The 20,973-nt window shown below is 45.3% G+C and overlaps 1 protein-coding gene across 12 annotated transcripts in view; it reads left to right on the forward strand.

Moving 5' to 3' along the window:
- RNF213 (ring finger protein 213) overlaps nt 1-20,973 on the forward strand; it is a 96,082-nt gene that overhangs the window by 42,468 nt on the left and 32,641 nt on the right. For 11 of the 12 annotated variants that reach the window (XM_078848407.1, XM_073310522.2, XM_073310521.2 and 8 more), the window contains 17 exons: nt 334-520; nt 1,235-1,408; nt 1,633-1,791; nt 2,131-2,720; nt 3,215-3,380; nt 4,088-4,305; nt 4,876-5,016; nt 5,622-5,783; nt 6,346-7,489; nt 9,558-9,751; nt 10,464-10,616; nt 12,141-15,737; nt 17,239-17,381; nt 17,692-17,787; nt 18,294-18,412; nt 19,278-19,400; nt 20,414-20,490. In XM_078848407.1, the coding sequence (XP_078704533.1) occupies nt 334-520; nt 1,235-1,408; nt 1,633-1,791; nt 2,131-2,720; nt 3,215-3,380; nt 4,088-4,305; nt 4,876-5,016; nt 5,622-5,783; nt 6,346-7,489; nt 9,558-9,751; nt 10,464-10,616; nt 12,141-15,737; nt 17,239-17,381; nt 17,692-17,787; nt 18,294-18,412; nt 19,278-19,400; nt 20,414-20,490 (7,443 nt within the window). The remainder of the gene's footprint in view (nt 1-333; nt 521-1,234; nt 1,409-1,632; nt 1,792-2,130; nt 2,721-3,214; nt 3,381-4,087; nt 4,306-4,875; nt 5,017-5,621; nt 5,784-6,345; nt 7,490-9,557; nt 9,752-10,463; nt 10,617-12,140; nt 15,738-17,238; nt 17,382-17,691; nt 17,788-18,293; nt 18,413-19,277; nt 19,401-20,413; nt 20,491-20,973) is intronic. The other variant, XM_073310516.2, reaches the window with a different exon arrangement.

Genomic DNA, 20,973 nt, shown 5'->3' on the forward strand with positions numbered 1-20,973 from the left:
GCCTTCCTCTGTATCATGGGGTACGGGTCACTTGCTGGAGGATTCTCTGCTCCTTGAAGTCTTTAAACCACAATTTGAGGACTTCAGTAGCTCAGACATAGATGAGAGGCTTTTTGCAGGAGTGGGTGGGTGAGATTCTGTGGCCTGCATTGGGCAGGAGGTCAGACTAGATGATCCTAATGGTCCCTTCTGACCTTAATATCTATGAATCTTTATCACCCAGCACCCAGCCCTGGAACCCTACTAAATGACACAGCCCTTTATGAATGTGTTAGGTGGACAAATGCCATTTACTCACATCCTTGTGCATCCCCCATCCCTTTGTGTCTTAAGCAGTCTGAGGGTAATCTGCTTGATCTGGTCTCTTCCTACAACCTGGACAAATTTGGCAAGCTTGTGTCAGCAGTTATCACGAAATCATGGCCAAGCAGCAAGAGTGGGGAACCTATGGATGACTTTGATGAGGTTTTGCATCATCTGCTTGTGTGGTCTGACATCAAGCATATTTTCAACTTCAATGGTACAGTTTTATGTGAAGTTTATATTGGAAGACTGTGAAAGAGATGTTCCCACTCTTTCCTCCATGGTACATAGTAACAAATGGAAGGAGGATTGAGATTGAGTTGATATAATAAATCTTAATAGTTAGATTGGATGTTGGAGAGCAAAAGTTAATGAACTGTCTAAATTTCATAGGAAAACCCTATATGCGTAACCAGGAAGTATTCTGTGTTAACCCCAGTGCAGTCTTGTCCGGGATTTGTACTGTAAGAGGGAATCACAGGGTCTATGGATAAAGGAAAATCTACTGTAGTTTCAGTTTTCGAAACGTGGATTTGGGGAGGAGATGAAAATTTGAGACCTTATGGTAAATGAGAAACGGACAAGACAGTTGCTTCAGGTATTGAAGTGGGGCTTTTTTGTTTTTCCCCAGGGATGGCATCCTAGGAATGGGGGTTGGATTTTTGCACTGTGCTGTCTGTCAGTGGACGATGTATCAAGATGTCTCAGTTTAGATCATGGGTATTTGTGGGTGACTAATGAATGATGTATATCGTTAGTATGGTGGTACTGGTGCAACACAACAAGATTACAGACTTTACAGTTAGGTCATGGTGAAGAGAAGAGCCATAAAGTGTGTTTCTTTTCCATATAGCAATAGTTGCCTCCAAAAGCCCAGAACTAGGAAGGAGGAGGAAAGATTCAGGATTTAAATCCTTTGTTTCTCTGATAGGAACAGACGGGAAGATCCTGGAACAGCTTACTGATGCTGCTAAGAAGTTAACGGCTGTGGCTGACTCTGTGTTCACAAATGTTGCTGAAAACCTCCTGAATGGAAGTATCCTAGTAAAACGTTTGGAGCTTATTATAAAGCACCAGAAACAGTTTATTTGCATATGGGAATTACGTAAGTGTGCATGCCTGTGTGTTTAAAGGGGGATGGGCTCTAGGCCTACTCTGATAATTCTGGAGGGTGTTTTTATATGGTGCTCCCAGCTCCATGTTTTTCATTAATACTGATGTGCAGCAGCATCACCTCCTGAAGTGTATCATTTTTGGAGGAGATGAGTACTCTTCTTCTGCCCCACAGTATGGGGTTTTCTTGGTGATTATTGACAATTTTCATTTCAGAGCATAAGCATCTCTCATCCCAAGAGAAAAAGCAGCAGCAGAATGATCTGGAAAAAGTTCTAGTGTGGAGGAGGGAAGAAATAGTCTCTCTAAAGAGAGAGAGAAATTGGGTAGGAACCCTTCTGGACATGTGCAGGAAGGTGGAGGCATTTATAAAAGGTATGTTCTTTTGGGGACCACTTTGAAGTGAGATCTTTGAGGGTTTCCAGCAGAGATGATTTTGTCCAGTAATTACTGGATTGGACAAAAAGTGGGGAATGAGACGAGCAACAATTAGGGAGAGGAGGCTGAAAAAAGTCAGTGAAGAAACTTGCAATAGGAAGAGCAGGAGAAGAAGTGTTTTGTGTACTTCATGTTACTAAGGGATTGATACGTCTAGGGATCTAAGAGGTTGATGTTTTGTGGTACTGAATCATTCAGTGTCTGGTCAAGAGAGCTGGAATATGAGAATAGGGTAAAAGAAATTGCAAACTGATGTTTGACTTTCTTTGTTTAAAGTGGATATTGTTGAAGTTGAGGAGAAGTATCACGAAAATCTGGACACAAAAGAACTGTCTGAAGTTGTGGATGTGAGAGAGCTGAACTTTCCCATGGAGGGCACCCAAGAAACGTATTACAACCTGAGCCCAGAGTTGAAGAAGGTGGCTGAGATGATGCACAGATACAAAGACAGTCACATCTTCCAGCTCTGCTGGGAGAGGGCAGCCCAAATGATGGTGGAGGAATATGAGGATTCGGAAGGGCAGATTATTCCTATATTGAATCTTCATGATAAATTATTCTCTCCGTGTTACCATGAATATAAAAGACTGTATAATGAGCTGAAATCCGGAAAGCTCACGTTTGCTGAGGTAGACGCTATATTCAACGATTTTACAAGCCATTATGAGCAGATCAGCACTGACCTTCAGATCATGTGCAAGCTTGACCCAGTAGACAACAGAGCATGGATAGGACAACGGCTTCAGCAAATCCAGCAGTACCATGAACTGCACTTAGCTTTCGACTCTGCTAAGGTCATTGCCAAGGTCAAAGAGGGCTTAAACCTCTCCGGTGACTTCAGAATCCTACAGATGTTATTGAACTTTGTGAGTATTTCACTTTAAACCAACCACTGTTCAGACACTGCTTAGGAAGACATTGTAAATCTGAACCCCGTTGTAAGTCTTTCTCTGTTTGGCAGGTTTAATGTTTGGCTCCGAACAGCTTTACTGAGGCCAGGCACTGTGCAGTCTCCTTTAAAATAATAATAATAATTAATAATATGCTTTGCATAGATCTCAAAGCACTTTACAAAGGTGACTAAGCATTATTATCCCATTTACAGATCAGGTAGGTGAGGTGCACAGAGGTGAAATGACTTACTCAGAGTAGCACAGGGGTTCAGTGGCAGAGTAACTCGGGTCTGTGGACTCCCAGCCCTGAGTTCCATCCGCTAGACCATAGCTGCCACATGCTGATTAATATCTGATGCTTCTGTTTCAGGTGTGGGAGAGGGGTTCCTCCTTCATTCCCCCACCAGGAGGAAGTTTTATTGACCATTATTAAATTGTGGATTCTTTTTGATCCATATGCTTTGCAGACGGAAAGTTTTGAATCCTTTAAGAAAGAAAAATTGGACTCCATCAGCTCCGCTCTGATGCGTGCTAAGGAACGGCTGCAGGGGATCACAGAGCCCCGTCGTAGGTGCCTTGAGGAACTCGCACTCAGGAAGGACTTCATCAACTGGGTCAAAGAGGCTCTGGAAGGTAAAATAAATGTCCTCCTCCTGTTTGCTTTTGGGAATTGGGCAGGCAAAGGCACAAGTGATGGAGGGGTGATGCTATCTTCTCGGGATCTGAGGAGGTCCTGACCCATCTGATAACCATATTAAGCTGAGGTAGAACTGACCTATCTCATACGGAACTTCCCTTATGTATGTGGGTTTGAAAAGTTCTGGGCAGTGGCCCCCAGAAGATAGAATACACTTTGATACTATTGGAAGGATTTGACAAATGCTGGTACACTGTCTGACACCTGCTGGTTGATGCCATTGCTAGCTATCAGAGATTGCAATGCTGATACACTCAGTGCAGGTTGCTTATTAATTGAGAGAACAAAGACCATCGCTCTTATTTAACAATTACAGGAGTGGCCTCGCTAATTCTCTATCCGTCAGGCCAAGTACTTACCCTTTCCCTCCCCATAAGTAGAGAGTTCTGTTTCCTTCCCTGCTGTTGCTCCCCTCCACAGTTTACTCCTGTTAGAAAAGAAAGGACCAAGGATGTGGGTAATGCGGAAGGATCACCCAGTGAAGCTATCGGGAGTGAGAGCTTGCAGCAGAAAGCGGAGAGGTCTGCACTGAGATGCTTCTAGGGGATGATTTTATAGACTCCGTGGCTTAAGCATGCTGGCATCTTGTTGCAGAACGAGATGAAACAAAATAGCGTTGAACCCCATTGTCCATTTCCCTAAGATATCAATGAGCTGAAGGTGTTTGTGGACTTGGCCTCCATCTCAGCGGGGGAGAATGACATGGATGTGGATCGCGTGGCTTGTTTCCATGATGCTGTGCTAGGCTACTCCTCCCTGCTGTATGAGCTGAAGCGGGAGTCGGGGTTTGAGGAGTTCATGCAGTGCTTGAAGAAGTTGTGGAAAGCCCTGGAAAGTGATGAGAACCTACCCAAGAAACTGGTAAATCTCGCAGTAGTGATCCCTCAGTTCATCTTGTTACCCTCCAGTTTTGTAATACAGCTGGGGGATTGACGTACAGGCTGGCATTCCTGCGGGCAGTATATGGGGATGTAGATGCAGCTCTTTTAAATACCTGTTATGTTTCTCATTTTAATTAACTGAAGCAAAGTGATCCTGAGCCTAAGCTGCTGCTGTATGCTAATTCATCCCTGCGTACCTATGTACAACAAGAGGCTTTAGAGCAGTGCAGGCTCTTACCTACCATATGAGCTGCGGTTGATAAGACTTGATATTCTTTGGGGTGTAATATAGTCAGACCCCTTAGCAGTCTGCTCATTGTATGTCCCGGGATGTCAACTTTTAAAAGCTCTGGCACCCTGCATGTTACTGGGGGATTATTCCATGACTGACAACAACTCCCTTCTCCTCCTTCGCCCTTGCTGGCAACTCTGTCGCTCATGACCTCTGTTGGACATGCCAGTGTTTAGGATGATCTCACTGTGTGAACTGGCAGACAAAGTGAAGTAGGGAATTGGAGTAATCTGAGTTACTTCCCTCTTCTCCCTGTAGTGTGATTCTGCTCGACACCTGGAATGGTTAAAAACAGTGAAAGAGAGCCATGGATCCGTGGAACTGTCATCTTTATCTCTAGCAACTACAATCAACAGCAAAGGAATATACGTCATCAGAGCACCGCCAGAGGGTCAGAAGGTGAGACTTCGCTCACCTGCCTGCAGGGTGCACTATCCCGGTGTTCAAAGCCTTTTTGCCCCATCTGTCTGTCTGTCCATCTATCCTGACTGGCTAGCTTGACAGTGCAGCAGCTAGCAAAGAGCACTAATCCTGCAAAAAGAGTCCAGCTGTCTGGAACAGTATTGAAAAAGGTTTTGTCTGGTCTCCAATGCCACTTAAACTATTTTTGGTGCCAGTTCAGGGAGACCTATTGTGGTAAAACTATTTCCAGCAATAGCTCAATTCCATCGTGTAGCAAAGGTTATTGTGTGACAGTAGAAGCAGCAGACAGATCATGTGGGGAGGCTAAAGGCTTTTCCTATCGAGTCCACCCTGTGCTGACAGATTTCTGCTACTGTCCTAAGCTGCTGATCTCTAATTAACACCTGAAGCTTTGTTTCCTAGGTAATTGTAGCTCTCTCACCCCCTTGTCCAGCCTCTCTTAGGGTGTAGCACTGCCCTCTGTGTTCCTAGTTACAGGTGGCAAGACAGGAAAGCTCTCCGCAGTTGTCCATGAGCATTGTCTAAACCAGTGAAGATGAAAATAAAATGTGTTTGCACTAATGATTCGTATTCACTGGCAGGTTTCTCTGGACACTGTCCTGTTCCTCAGCCTCCCGGAGAGCCATGGTGACAGTGAAGAGATGCGACAATACTCCCTGGAGGAGCTCCGGGAGCTGCTGAACAAGCTGATGCTGATGTCAGGAAAGGGAGACCAGGGCATGGAAGTGGAGAAATTTTCTGAGGTCAGGTTTCAATAGCTACTTTCCATGTTCAAGGTGTTTCCTGCTCTCCTGGGGCTGGAGGTCAGACTGGAACCTTACCATGTCAGGTTTTAAACAGTCAATTAACATTAAAAGTTGCAGAGGTGGGACTGACTGCTTCAGGGATTGATAACGGGATACAAAGTCTTTGTCCTCCTCCTTTTCTCCTATTTGAATGTGGACCAGGTTGGTGTTTGAACCAGAGGTGTTATCCCCCGTTCTCCAGCCTGTGTGGAGTGAGTTGGCAGGTCTCATTCCAACCTGTAGCAGATCCCCTTGTTGGCTGTTCCAGCAGAGTGGTCAAGGTTTGACTGGGGCCATGGAGACTGAATTCCGGTAATCCCTGCAGGACAGCTGTGAGCCCCATTAGGGCCTTCAGTCTCCAGGACTATCAATCTAGGCACCTTTCACTAGCTCCCAAATTCTGTCCCTTTCCCTTTTAATTAAAGATAGCCATGTTGATTCACAGCTGGGAAGAAGCACCTTAGCCTCAACAGTCCCTGAAAAATCGGTTTCTCACTGTTTTTTGTTGTCCCACACACAGGTGTTTTCTAATGTCCAGAGACTTGCACTGTCCTTTATAGACCTTTATTCAGCTGGGAACATGCTCTTCCGATCCTGGATTGCCAGCGTGTACTGCTCACCCACGAGCGAGGTGTGTATTAGCATGGACTTCTGTCTGAAACTCGTCGGACAGCTTTTTGGAACAGGAGACATGATGGCGATGCTCCTGGACCTCTGCAGGGAGATGGAGAAGTTCTTAGAGAAATGGAAATGCTTCATGTCTGAGAAGCGATCTCAGTATTTTTACCTGAATTACTACACCTCTGAGCAGTTGGTTTACCTATGCAGACAACTTGGAATGCTGCAGCCCAGTGAGAATGCCTTAATGATGCTCTCATTCATAAAACACAACTGCACCAGACAGGATGTGCGTATGGCCTCCAAGCACGTGGTGTCTGAAAGATCAAGGAAGAATATTTCTGATCTGCGGGAGCTGCTGTGCAGTGAGAGAGACCTGACTGAACAGCTGCAGCAAGTCTGGGGCTTGTACATAGCGGACATGAGCTCATTCCTTCCGGGCTGTTGGGATATTAATACCCTCGGCAGTTGTCTGGCCAGTCTGGCTGATTTGGAGAAGGGAAGTGTCACTCGAGTTCTCCCACGAGGTCTGCACGTTGGCAGGCCCAACCTCGTCATCTGCCCTCGCTCCGACCTGCTGACTTCAGCACTGGCCATCTACATGCATAGTCCACGCCAAGCCCTGCCCACTTACGCTGAGGTGCTCTTATGCACCCCAGAGACTGACTTTGAGCAAGTGGGGCTCTTCCTGCGGCGGTGCCTCACGCCGGGCTGCAAAGGGGAGAAGATTTACACCATGCTCTATGCAGATGAGCTGAGCTACGATGTCAGTTACAGGCTGGAGAAGCTGTTTCAGAACCTGTGCAGGCAGCCCCACCAGGACAATTACTGCCTCGTGATCCTGTGTGACTGTGAGAGAGAGCACAGCTACATCCCTTCCGTCTTCAGCCAGTACAAAGTGCACATGATCCCCCAGGAGCCACTACGGGACATCCAGATGTACCTTAGGAACCATTACAAAGTCACACAGCCAGCAGGGTCAGCAGCTTCTGTGTTCAATGATAACATGTGCGTTGGGATCGTGTCCTCCAAAAGAGCCGGCGTAGGTAAGATGCCCTAGGCCAGTGGTTCTCAACCAGGGATCCAGGGCCCCCTGTGGGGCCGCAAGCAGGTTTTAGGGGGGCCGCCAAGCAGCGCCAGCATTAGACTCGCTGGGGACTAGGGCAGAAAGCCAAAGCCCCACCGCATGGGGCTGAAGACTGGGGCCCTGAGCCCTGCCACTCAGGGCTGAAGCAGAAGCCTGAACAGCTTAGCTTCACGGGGGGCCCCAGGCAATTGCCCTGCTTGCTACCTTCTAATGCCAGCCCTGGCTTTTATATGCAGAAAACCAGTAGTTTTGGCACAGGTGGGCCATGGAGTTTTTATAACCTGTTGAGGTGGGCCTCAGAAAGAAGAAGTTTGAGAAGCCCTGCCCTAGGCCACAGAGTCTGCAGTGGTTGTGAAATGCTGAGACTAAAACGTGCAGTCAGGCAAATAAATGTGATGTGTGTATCTGGATGAGTGTGCAGTTTTAGAGCCTCATACAGAACACAATAGCTGAGAGACTGTGTGGGTCTGTCACTGAGACAAGGTGGGAGAGCTGATATCTATTGGACCAACTTCCGTTGGTGAGGGAGACAAGCTTTCGAGCTTACGCAGAGCTCTTCTTTAGGTCTTTCATTCAGACTTCCGCTGTCATTCTAAAAGCTTTTATGACCTTTTGCTTTAAAACCAGTATGTTTGTGACTTCTGGGTCCTGACCTCTCTCCCAGCATGGTACCAGTGGGCTTTGCTTTTCTGCATGTACTATAAGCAGTTCAGACTTGTACAGGAGCCCTGTGACGAGGCCTAGGTACTTCCACCCGCCCTCCGGGATGTCTGCCTTGACAGTGCCCTACCCGAGAGACACTGATTAGGATCCAGAATGGAAAACTCCTGCATCCCTCTGAGGAAGTGATCAGAGCCTAGTGGACAAATTTATATCCTTTGGTAAAAACTGGAAACCCAGGGTAGTTCTTTCAGTAGATGCAGCCATGGCTTCACTTGTGGAAGACCTTGGCCTAGATTTCCTGCTGAACTCCTGTCCCTTCATATTGGTTCAGGGGGCTCAAAAGGGGCTGGCAGGCAGCAGGTTCACTGCTGTTACGAAGCCCAGAATGGCTGGAGAACCGGCATAGCCAGCTCCGACTCCAGGCTCCCTGCAGCACCCAGGGTAAGGGCTGCACTCTGGCATTCCTGCTATGGCCTCTCATGGCTGTAGCCAGCTGGGGTAGATTAGAACAGGGGTTGGCAACCTTCGGCATGCGGCCCATCAGGGTAATCCGCTGGTGGGCTGCGAGACATTCTGTTTACGTTGATCGTCCGCAGGCCCGGCCCGGCCCCCCGCAGCTGCCAGTGGCTGCGGTTTGCCGTTCCCAGCCAGTGGGAGCTGCTGGAAGCGGTGCGGGTTACCCTGATGCGCTGCGTGCCGAAGGTTGCTGACCTCTGGATTAGAACAACCTTCACATTCTCCCATCTGACTGGGGCTGACATGGAACCAGCCAAGAATCTAGGAACTGCAACCAACTCCCTCCGGGCCCCCTTTCCCTCAGCTCGCCCAGTGGAAGCTGAGTACAGCTGAGTCAATGGCAATTGATTTGTACCCCAAAAAAAGGGTTTTATGTCCAAAAGCCTACAGGAGAGGAAACTTGAGGACACTTGACATAGATACATAGATATATATATGTGACATAGATACATAGACTGGCCAACTGCCAGTCTTACCTGAGATTATGACTTTTAAAAACAACTCCATGTAACAGAAAATAGTTTATGTAAGTCCTAAAGAAAAGATCATGAATAGCAACATCTGTCACCAGACTCCTTAATGGAATCCACCAAATATGGGCAAAGGCATCATTCCATGGCAGGAGACAGCTTCAGCTCAGTTCCTGAGCCACCAACAACCACTCCAAGCAAATTCAGGCCTTTCCTCCTCTCAGAATAAATCCTTAGTAAGATAATCAAGGGGCAGACTGGATTTAGGAAGTAGCTGTCCACTTTTTTCCAATATGTCAGTCCACCATTTTTCTACATATTTTTGTTTTCTAGCTCTCACTTAGAATTAATATGTCCCCTTTTTTAAAATGATCCCAGGAAAATCTCTGTATGTGAAGAGGCTACATGAAAAACTGAAGACAAAACTACATGATACTAGCGTGCCTCTAAAAACCATCAGGCTGATTGAACCCCACGTGGATGAAAGCAAAGTGCTGAGATCTCTCCTGTCCTTCCTGCACTTGCCGTACCAGCAAAAACCCATGATATTCCATTTTGATATCACCTCATCAGTGAGTACCAGCAAAAACCCGTGATACTCCATTTTGATATCCCCTCATCACAGCTTCACCTATCATGAAGGGTATTCGATATCTTTCCTTTAAAAGTTTCCTGTCTTTTCTAAGTGAGGTATTTTATTAGGAGATGTTATTTCTAACCAAAAAACAGTTAAGCTTAAATATGAGGGGAAAAGGTAGGCTTGGAAGGATTAGATTTTTGATGGGTAAATGTGGGTAAATGTCTGTTTCACCATACACACACTCAAACTGATGAAGAAATATTTCTACAGTAATAATCAGAATTTACAGATAGGCAAAATAAGGAAACAGCTGCTTGAGAACTTCTTAGAGTCAAAATCCAGTGATTTAGACTTTGGAATTAGGCTTACCACCAACGGACTAGCAAACAAACAGTAAAAACAAGTATGATTTGTTGATTTAAGGTTGTTTACTTTGTATATTTTGACACGTGATGTTGACAATTTGTGCTTTAATGGTTTATAAAGTTTTAGCTTTTTGAATTTCAACATCAGCTGTCATTAAATAATTGTTTGACACCCCCCCCCGTAGTTGTGAAAATTACCCCTGATAAAAATATAAAAAAATGATTAAATATAAACATTGATATTATCCGTGTGTGTGTGTGTGTGTGTATTTCTGCTAAGCCTATAAATTTCTGTGCCTGCATTCTTTGTTCTAATGTCTTTCTTTGGTATTCACTTAGGTCCAGAGTGGAATTCCAGAATTTCTCTTCAAGCTGTTAGTTTTACAGTATCTGACAGACACTGACGGGAAAATGTGGCTACGCCAGCAGTGCCATTTGTATATCGTTGAAATTCTTGATGTACCTCCAGCACCTAAGAAACCAGCAAGATTTGTATGTATATGTAAATTCTCCACATTTGTCCCTTGTCTGTGTGTGTTTCTGTGTTACTCGTATTTATTACGAGAGAGGTTCTATGCAGTGATGTAATACCTCCAATTTTAATGTATTGGAATGCACTGTATGTCTTCAGTACAGAGTGCTATTATAAATGTTCTTGCTTTACATCACAAGCAGACAATAAATTAAGGCCACAATGATTTCCTTAATTCAGTCACAGCTAATGGCCACTTCCTGCTGGCTGTACGGCACTGGCTGCACTAGAATATTTGCACGGAAAGAGAAGCGCAAAGTCTGATCTTTTAAACTGCATCATGTATTTGTGACAAAACTTGGAATTTTATTTGTTTATAATGTTTTTGTAAATTCAGAAGTAGAGTTGGGGAGAGGGGGAAATGACAGAAATGGCCCCCCTCTGTTAGGTGGTATTGAAAAGGTAGGGAGGCAGTAAATGGGGATGATAATGTCGTGGGGGTGGAGGGAGAAAGGGAATAGATGAGGGAGAGAGAATTGCTATTGCAGCTACACTCACATTCTGCTCTACACTTTTTAAAAGTGCCCCAGCTGTGTAACCCTGCAGCAGCTAATCAGCCCTGCCAGAAAAGGGTGTCTACAATCTGCGAGGACTGGTAAAAGAAACAGCATGAGAGGATTAAGGCCACCACCTTACAATACAATACTCTCCAGCAACCACACACCACACAACAAAAACACTAACCCAGGAACCTATCTGTGCAACAAAGCCCAATGCCAACTCTGTCCACATATTTATTCAAGTGACACCATCATAGGACCTAATCACATTAGCCACGCCATCAGGCTCGTTCACCTGCACATCTACCAATGTGATATGTGCCAGCAATGCCCCTCTGCCATGTACATTGGCCAAACTGGACAGTGTCTATGCAAAAGAATAAATGGACACAAATCTGACATCAGGAATCATAACATTCAAAAACCCATAGGAGAACACTTCAACCTCTCTGGTCACTCAGTAACAGACTTAAAGGTGGCAATTTTGCAACAGAAAAGCTTCAAAAACAGACTCCAGCGAGAAACTGCTGAGCTTGAATTACTATGCAAACTAGATACCATTAACTTGGGCTTGAATAGAGACTGGGAGTGGCTGGGTCATTACACATATTGAATCTATTTCCCCATGTTAAGTATCCTCACACCTTCTTGTCAACTGTCTAAATGGACCATCTTGATTATCACTACAAAATTTTTTTCTCCTGCTGATAATAGCTCATCTTAATTAATTAGCCTCTTACTCTACCTTTTCATGTTCTCTGTATGTGTGTGTGTGTGTATATATATATTATCTTACTATATGTTCCATTCTATGCATCCGATGAAGTGGGTTGTAGCCCACGAAAGCTTATGCTCAAATAAATTTGTTAGTCTCTAAGGTGCCACAAGTCCTCCTGTTCTTTTTGCGGATACAGACTAACACAGCTGCTACTCTGAAACCTGTTACCTTACAATGGTTTATTTATGTTTCCCCCTCTCTTATAGATTTCACATGGACAGAAGTATAATTTCCTTGATGTGTTCCCCAAAATAACATGCAAGTCCCCCAAGGAAGTCCTGGATATGGATGTGCAAGGAGGCCCATCTGAGTACAGCACAGAACCTGGAATGGATCAGAAGGAGTTTTGCAGTGAGGCCTTCCAGAGACCTTTCCAGTACTTGAAACGATTTGACCGTGGGGATAACCTTGATATGTTCTGCTATGAAGAAGGCTCTGTTGAAGGGACCCCAGTGGAGTGCCTACAGCTGTTCCTGATACATTGTGGGGTGATAGATCCCACCTGGTCAGAATTGCGAAACTTTGCTTGGTTCCTGAATGTTCAGCTGAGAGACTGTGAAGCTTCTGTTTTCTGTAACCCTGCCTTTGTCCAGGATACTCTGCAGGGTTTCAAAAATTTTGTGGTCACCTTCATGATTTTAATGGCAAGGGATTTTGCAACGCCCACATTAAACATTTCTGATCAAAGCCCAGGGAGGCAAGTTTTCGACATGAAAGGAGTCACAGAAGAGGATCTTATTCCTTTCCGCATTCGGAAAAAGTGGGAGTCTGAGCCCCACCCATATATTTTCTTCAACGAAGACCGTGTATCCATGACGTTCATTGGCTTCCATCTGCAGGCCAATAATAATGGTGGCATTGATGCCATTAATCCCATGAGTGGCAACATCATCAAGAAAGATGTAATGACCGTACAGCTGTACAAGGGATTGGTACTTCAGAGAGTTCCCTTCAATATTAACTTTGATCAGTTGCCCAGAGATGAGAAGCTAGAGAAACTTTGCTTGGTTTTGGGAATCCAGTGGGCAATGGACCCTGATGAAACCTACGAGCTGACAACAGACAATATACTCAAGATTTTTGCTATTGAGATGCGATTCAGATGTGGCATCCCGGTTATTATCATGGGGGAAACTGGCTGTGGGAAAACAAGGCTTATAAAATTCCTGTGTGAGCTGCGCAGGAGTGGTGTTGATGCAGAGAACATGAAACTTGTGAAAGTTCATGGAGGCACAAGTGCAGAGATGATATATGCCAAGATCAGGGAAGCAGAAGACATTGCTGTCTCCAATAAGCGGCAACATCAGTTTGACACAATCCTGTTTTTTGATGAAGCCAACACGACTCAAGCCGTCGGCAGCATCAAGGAAGTTCTGTGCGACCGCACAGTAGAAGGGCAGCCTTTGGTGAGTGGCTCGGGTTTGCAGATCATTGCAGCGTGCAACCCTTACCGTAAGCACGCAGAAAAGATGATTCAGCGTCTGGAGTCAGCTGGTCTAGGCTACCGTGTAAAAGCAGATAAGACCAAAGATAAACTTGGCTCCATTCCACTGAGGCAGCTTGTGTACCGTGTCCATGCTCTCCCTCCAAGCATGATCCCTCTGGTGTGGGATTTTGGGCAGCTGAACGATATCACTGAAAAAATATACATACAACAGATCGTACAAAGACTTACTGAGTCGATACAAATATCTGCAGCTGAAATTGGGGTAGTAACAGACGTGCTTTTTGCCTCTCAGAGGTACATGAGAGGAAGAAATGATGAATGCAGCTTTGTCAGCCTGAGGGATGTGGAGCGCTGTGTGGAAGTTTTCAAGTGGTTTTACAGCCACAGTGAGCTTCTGCTAAATAATTTGGAGCAGTATCTTGCAGAGAAGGGGTCTGATAAATGTAAATTAAAGAGAAACAGAGTCATCTGGTCCTTAATACTTGCAGTCGGTGTTTGCTATCATGCATCCTTGGAAAAGAAAGAGTTGTACAGAAGTGTTATCTGTAAGTACCTTCCAAAACCTTATGATAACCAGAAAGGGATTCTGGAAGAAATCAGCCTAATGCAAGATCTGTTCTTGAGTGGAGTGCCTCTGAGAAATACCATAGCAAGGAACTTAGCCTTGAAGGAAAATGTCTTTATGATGGTTATCTGCATTGAACTTAAAATCCCTCTGTTTCTCGTTGGAAAGCCTGGGAGTTCCAAATCCCTTGCCAAAACCATTGTGGCTGATGCCATGCAAGGGCAGGCTGCTTATTCTGATCTTTACAAGGAAATGAAACAGATCCATTTGGTGTCTTTCCAATGCAGCCCCCTCTCCACTCCTGAGGGAATTATTGGTACCTTCAAGCAGTGTGCTCGCTTCCAGGATGGAAAGAACCTGAAGGAATATGTCTCTGTGGTGGTGCTCGATGAGATTGGGCTAGCAGAAGACTCTCCAAAAATGCCCCTGAAGACCCTGCACCCACTCTTGGAAGATGGTTGCATTGATGATGTTCCGCTTCCTCACAAAAAAGTTGGTTTTATTGGGATCTCCAACTGGGCCCTGGACCCCGCCAAGATGAATCGAGGTATCTTTGTATCACGTGGCGATCCCAGCAACAAAGAGCTCATAGAAAGCGCAAAGGGGATCTGCTCTTCAGAGCGCATCATCCTGCAGAGAATCGAATGCTACTTTCCCATCTTCGCGGACGCGTACGAAAAGATTTGCAAGACCCAAGACCGAGAGTTCTTTGGTTTGCGCGACTACTACAGCCTCATAAAAATGATTCTAGCTTTGACTAAAGCCTCAAAAAGAGAGCCCACACCTTGTGACATTGCACAGGTTGTTCTCCGTAACTTCAGCGGCAAAGATGACATCAATGCCTTAGACATATTTACATCTAGGATCCCAAAAGAAGGAGAAATACACGCTGATGATGTCAGCACCATTGATCTGGTCCGGCAGAACATTCGCAGCAACAGTCAGGATGGTGAGTGCAGATACCTGCTGGTGTTAACTGAAAATTATGCAGCGCTGCAGATCCTCCAACAGGCTTTTTTTGCCGAAAGACAGCAGCCAGAGATTATCTTTGGCTCCAGCTTTCCCAAGGACCAAGAGTACACCCAGATCTGCAGGAACATCAACCGTGTGAAGATCTGCATGGAAACTGGACAGATGGTGGTCCTCCTCAACCTGCAGAATCTCTATGAAAGCCTGTATGATGCCCTCAACCAGTATTACGTGTACCTTGCTGGTCAAAAGTACGTTGACTTGGGCTTGGGGACCCATCGAGTGAAATGCAGAGTGCACCCAAAGTTCCGTTTGATCGTCATTGAAGAGAAAGAGGTAGTGTACAAATGCTTTCCCATCCCACTGATCAACAGGCTTGAGAAGCACTACCTGGATATCAATACCGTCCTGGACAAAAGGCAAAGAGACATTGTGGAGGAGCTAATGAAGTGGGTGAATGACTTCATAGCCTTTGATACAGAGAAGCATCTCATGGGCAGGCAGGAATATAGCCCTTCTGACGTCTTTGTTGGTTACCACTCTGATACCTGTGCCTCAGTCGTCCTGCAAGTGACAGAGAAGCTGAAGCAGAGGTGCCGTCCTGATGAACTGATGCCAAATGTGCAACAAGAAGCCCAACTAGTGCTGCTGAACTGTGCAACACCAGATTCTGTAGTTCGCCTGGGCAGCTCGCGGCTGAGCTCCTGTGTGGCAGATCATCTGGCCAACAAATACTTTAAAGAGCAGCAGCACACCTCTCTTGTGGATTTCCTCCAGACTCACATCCATGCAGAGTCCAGACGTCGCACAGTCTTCACGGAGGTGAGTCTTCCTAAAATTTCTCTCTCTCTCCAAAAAGATCCTCAGGTCTACAAACTGTCCGTGCACTAGGCTTTTGAATTCGCTTTGTTGGTAATACAGTATCAGTTCACGTGGGTAGGGGCGATGTGAGCCTTCTCGCTGTTTCAAAACCTAGATCTGCCATTATAGTGATGTGGGGTGAAAGGTGCATGTCAGTGGTCATGCTGATTCATCCTGGAGCCTTTATTCTCTGTGTGGCTTTGGCATCCATGAGGTAGTATTCCCAGATGCTCTCTAGAAGGAGATTTTTCAAGGGCACAAGTAGGAGTTAGCTGCCTAATTGCCCTTTGTAAATCTCCCCCTCTAATCACTCAGCCAAAAAAAAAAAAAAAAAATTAGCCCTTACCAAGAGCTCCAGATCCAGGAGTGCCAGAGGTTTATGATACAGGAGGAGAAGTAATTGAATTGAAATGAAAAGGAAAACTGACAAAGGCACATCCTATGCAGCTTTGTTGTAGCCGTGGCAGACCTAGAATATTGGTGTTCCACCTACACAGAGCTCTTCCTGGGGACCTGCTCTTCAAAGCTTGTCTCTCTCGCTAACAGAAGTTGGTCCAATAAAAGAGATTACCTCACCCACCTTGTTTCCTAAATGCGTGTCCTGGCGATATATTCTTGTGCCATGTGAGAGATCTAGGTTTAGGTGTCCCTTGTAGATGTTAACATCTACAGCCACGCATGGTGGGATGGGATGGGAATGACAACTCCACTTGTGTAGTGCAGGGCTCAGAAAACCAAATTGTTCACTCCTCAATTTTATGCTGTTAGTTCTGAGCAGCAGCAGAGGCAGACAGTGGGGTTATTCACAGGAGAAGACGACTTTAAACAAACAGGCTGGTGGAGGTGTCGTGGAGCAGACTGTTTTTTTTCCCCCCTTGCCCTTCCTTTCAGCTGTCAGAGGACTTCAGGTTTTTCAGACGCTTACTGGCCAGACACTGGGTACAAACGAAGTTTATGCACAAGATCCAGGGCAGCACCCTGGTAAAAAATCTTTGCACCCTACTCCTCCCACTTTCCAGCACTGTGGATGGAAGGATGGTGGGCCTTCTGACTGGGGCATATATTGCCTCTAGACCCTGCAAGTCAGAGCCTCCTGAATACTTGTCTTGTCTTTTTTGTATCTGTCTCTAGCTAGTAGGTTTAGTCCTTCAGTTAGTCCATGTGGAGCCTGAGAACTCTCAGACTTCAGGGGCACGTTTTATAAAAAGCAAAACCAAAACACATCCTTTAACACATTTCATGAGATCAGCATGTTGGGTTTTTTTAAAAAAGTGTAAATATGATGCAGTTGAGACCCAAGGATCAAGAGTGCTCAGAGGAAGAGCTCTAACAGAGAGCGCCTTACAAATGAGGGCCTACGGCATCGTTCCAGAGCGTAGGCAGGCAAATGCTGTCATTCAGTTGTGACTTTACCTTGTTCATCTCTGAGCTAAGAACTCACATTGCAATTCTTGTCTCTAAGATCACCACTTTCTCCAGGCTTCTGACAGCCACTGACTCTGAGCGTTTGAAGGCAGAAGTGCAGGGTAAGGTTCAGAGCCTCTCCATCCGGTCCTGGTCCCTTCAGCAGTTCGACACAGAGCACTCATTCCTGAAGGAGATTCGGTGAGTCTGTCTGCCTTATCCTACTCTGAAGAGTGGACACTCTAGGTTAAGTTCAATGATGACAGATCATTAGAGCAATAAATAAATACCAGACCAAAGAAAGGGAGGGAAGGTAGAGTGCAGAGCTGAGGAGTGGGGTTGCTAAGGTGACTCGGAGCACAAGTTATGTTAATTCCAAGTTGTTGGGGCAGGGGAATTTGTTTTTAAAATGACGCTATTCTTACACAGTTGGATATTTAATGTCTTGTTCTCTCTGCAAGAACCCAAAGCTCATATGGAACCATTTCCTCCATCTTCTTTCTGCCCCCAGGAATTTCCTTGATTCTACATCTGGAAATAAAATCCTAATTATTCAGACAGACTTTGAAGATGGTTCTCAAAGTGCCCAGCTCATTGCCTCAGCCAAGTATGTCACGCGTGAGATAATTGCTGACTGTTGTAATGTCTTCCCCAGTCTTAACTTAGCGCGTTATTGGAGTGTCACTCATTGGGTCCTCCCACTCTGCAATCTACCATTGTAGTAGATTTGATCTAACTTTTGCAAGGGCCAGCCATGCTTTGGACAATGTTAAAAAAGACAGATCAAAATGAAAACTGGTGCACAGAGCTGGGTTGACTTGTGCTCCCTCTTTGAGGTAAGATTTATATTTGAAAGCTTAGAAATGCTGGGGGAAGGAGGGGATGTCTACCAAAATGAAGTTATTTGTGACAGGGTCAGGACAACCTGCTGTGTAGGTCTGAGAGTCCCAGTCCATGTTTGCCTCTTCCTGGGGGAGAGGGGAGGAAGAGAACCCTGTAACCTTTGACCAGCTTTGTGGAAGGAGGGAATATGTGCCCTGGAAGCCTGAACAAGGTTGTCTTGTTCAGGGCACTGTACTGAACTTGTCCTCGGACATTTCCCTTCCCTTGTAGATACTCAGCTGTTAATGAAATCAACAAGGTGGAGTTGGGAGAAATCTCAGTCTTTGTCTACTTTATCACTAAACTGTCCCGGATAGAAGGTGGAACCTCTTACGTGGGATTCCATGGAGGTAAGACTGGCGTTTTCAGAGCTCAACAAGTTTGTTCATTTGAACCATGATAAAAAAACTCGAGTGATTTTCATTCAGTACGTTTTGCTTGTAAAAAAATCCAGTGTCCATGCTTCCTGCGGCTTACCAGAGCTGCCACAGCTTGCTACGAGCAGCACCCCACCTGTATCCTTCCCTGCCCTGAGTCCTCCTAGTCTCTTCTGGAAGGATCCCTTATTTCTGTACTCAGTGCTAAATAAATGCTCTTCCAGTTTCATTTGAGAGAAACACAGCTAGAGCGTGACCCCAGCTGTGGCCCCTTCCTCCCATGGCTATCTCATGAATAGATCCCAAGGCTCTATTTTTCCCAGCAAGTCCTCCACCAACCCTGTTGTGCCCTGAGGAGTCTCCTTGTTTTAATTGATTTCAGAGTAGCAGCTGTGTTGGTCTGTATTCGCAAAAAGAAAAGGAGGACTTGTGGGACATTAGAGACTGACAAATTTATTTGAGCATAAGCTTCCAATGAAGTGAGCTATAGCTCACGAAAGCTTATGCTCAAATAAATTTGTTAGTCTCTAAGGTGACACAAGTCCTCCTTTTCTTCTTGTTTTAATTGCATCCTCAAGGCCCCCATAACATGCTTATCCTTTCAGTCGAGGAGAATCGTACACTACTGTATCCAGAGCAATCACTGCAACTCTTTAATTGATGGGAAGGATTACTGTTCTTTGATACAAGAATCAAACCCTGGCAGTTCAGAGCACAAACCCCTAGCCTGTTGGACCAAACCTCTGTTTGTTGTTTAAAGGTGCTGGCAGAAAGTTCTTCAGAAGCTTCTGTGGAAGAGCATGTTACAGACCTGAAATGTCTTGTTCTCTGTTTCCAGGGCTGTGGCAGTCAGTGCACATTGATGACCTCCGCAGATCCAAGGACATGGTCTCTGATGTGACTGCCCTGAGGAACCTCACTATCAGCCAACTGTTCTGTGAGGATGTGGACAAGCCTGAACGTAAGCCACATGCTGGGCATTCCAACAGGAGTGGTGATGTACCCTAGGGGAACAGGATGAGAGGTTCATGCATCCCAGACGTGCTGATGTGTGGAGATCAGAGAGTATGCAGAGGAAAGAAAAGCATTCACATTCAGCACAGAGGTTCTAATAAGAACTTAAGTATTATAAGAGTTTTCAAAACTGTGAGAAATACCGTAAATCCGAAGTAACTTTTGTACACTGGGCAATAGCTATTCATTTCTGGTAGAGCTAATCCATGTTTCTGGGCATACTAGACATAAAATCTCAATTTATACTTTCTTTGGAGGGTGCTGAGTTGGCTACAGATGATGCACTTGCACTATCCCATCATCTTTGAAGACCTCCCTTCCAGCTGCAGGCCATCAGTGAAGTCATTTTGGTGGTTTCAGTTTAAATCCCCCATTGTCTTTTGTCACAAAACTGTGACACTCATGCTGTTGGGCACCACTGGTGCACCATGTCTTAGGACTGGAAGAGCAGGGTGTACTGCATTTCAGGACTCGGTTATGGGAGAAAGGGTCCTAGGATTTGAATAATGGGACTTTTGCCACTCAGAACTGCACTGCTCTGGTTAAGTGTTGAGGGAAGATCAACTGGAATGATTTGACACTGGAAACAATTTCTCACGGTCTCGTTTAGATTTTAGTTCACCTAAATATGTAGGAAAAAAACATTCTACTTTCCCCAATTTTTCCTGCTTTCTTTTTTCAGTAGAGGACTGAGAATACAATGGCAGGTATGATGCCAGAGCCTACCCCCCGCAGCTCTGAAATCATAGTCACTTGCTTTCTCTCTTTCCTTCATGAAGGCCTGCAGGATCAGCACCTGTAGCTGTGCTTAGAGAGCCATACTCGGCAGACATTTAGGTGATCTGAGACTATAGAGGATCTAGGGCTTTAGTGTCCAGTCTGTATTAAAAACTTTCATCCCATTGCCCTAGCAGTGAATTACTTTTCTTTCTAATTCGAAGTTGTGTATTGTGGTTGTAGCTATGATAGTGGATGGAGAAGAGCAAGAGGAGGAGATGGAGGTTGAAACAGCAACGTCTGAAACAGAGGAATGTGATGTAAGTTCGGAAGCCATTCGTTTTACTTTGAATGACTAAATATGCCTCTCTACTCTCTCTGATAAGGTACATGACACATTTTATACCCAAAGTCATCTCTGACCCTTGCAACTCTGATGTTATCCCATTGTTATTCACATCAGAAATGCTGATGATTGAAAATAACCATTAAAGAATGATTCCATACATCATTCCAGGGACTCACCTGGGCAACTCTTTGTCCCTCACTTTGAGTCTCTGTTGGCTGTTTTAAAGGCCTCTGAGTTGTTTTTGACTTTCAAGCTGAGGCCTGCGTTTTAGAACTCTTAGCTTTATTCATTTGCCATTGTGAGTTGGTATTTGCAGTTGAAACCATGTTAGTATCGAACTCCTGTTCATCCTAACGAGGGAACCTGGGCAAGAACCTTGGTAGTGCTGGCTTGTGCTCATCATACTTTATGTGAACTCGAAAGAATGTGTAAATGTCAGACTGACTGTGTCCTG

Source organism: Lepidochelys kempii, chromosome 14 (genome assembly GCF_965140285.1).
Source record: "Lepidochelys kempii isolate rLepKem1 chromosome 14, rLepKem1.hap1, whole genome shotgun sequence".
Taxonomy (NCBI): domain Eukaryota; kingdom Metazoa; phylum Chordata; order Testudines; family Cheloniidae; genus Lepidochelys; species Lepidochelys kempii.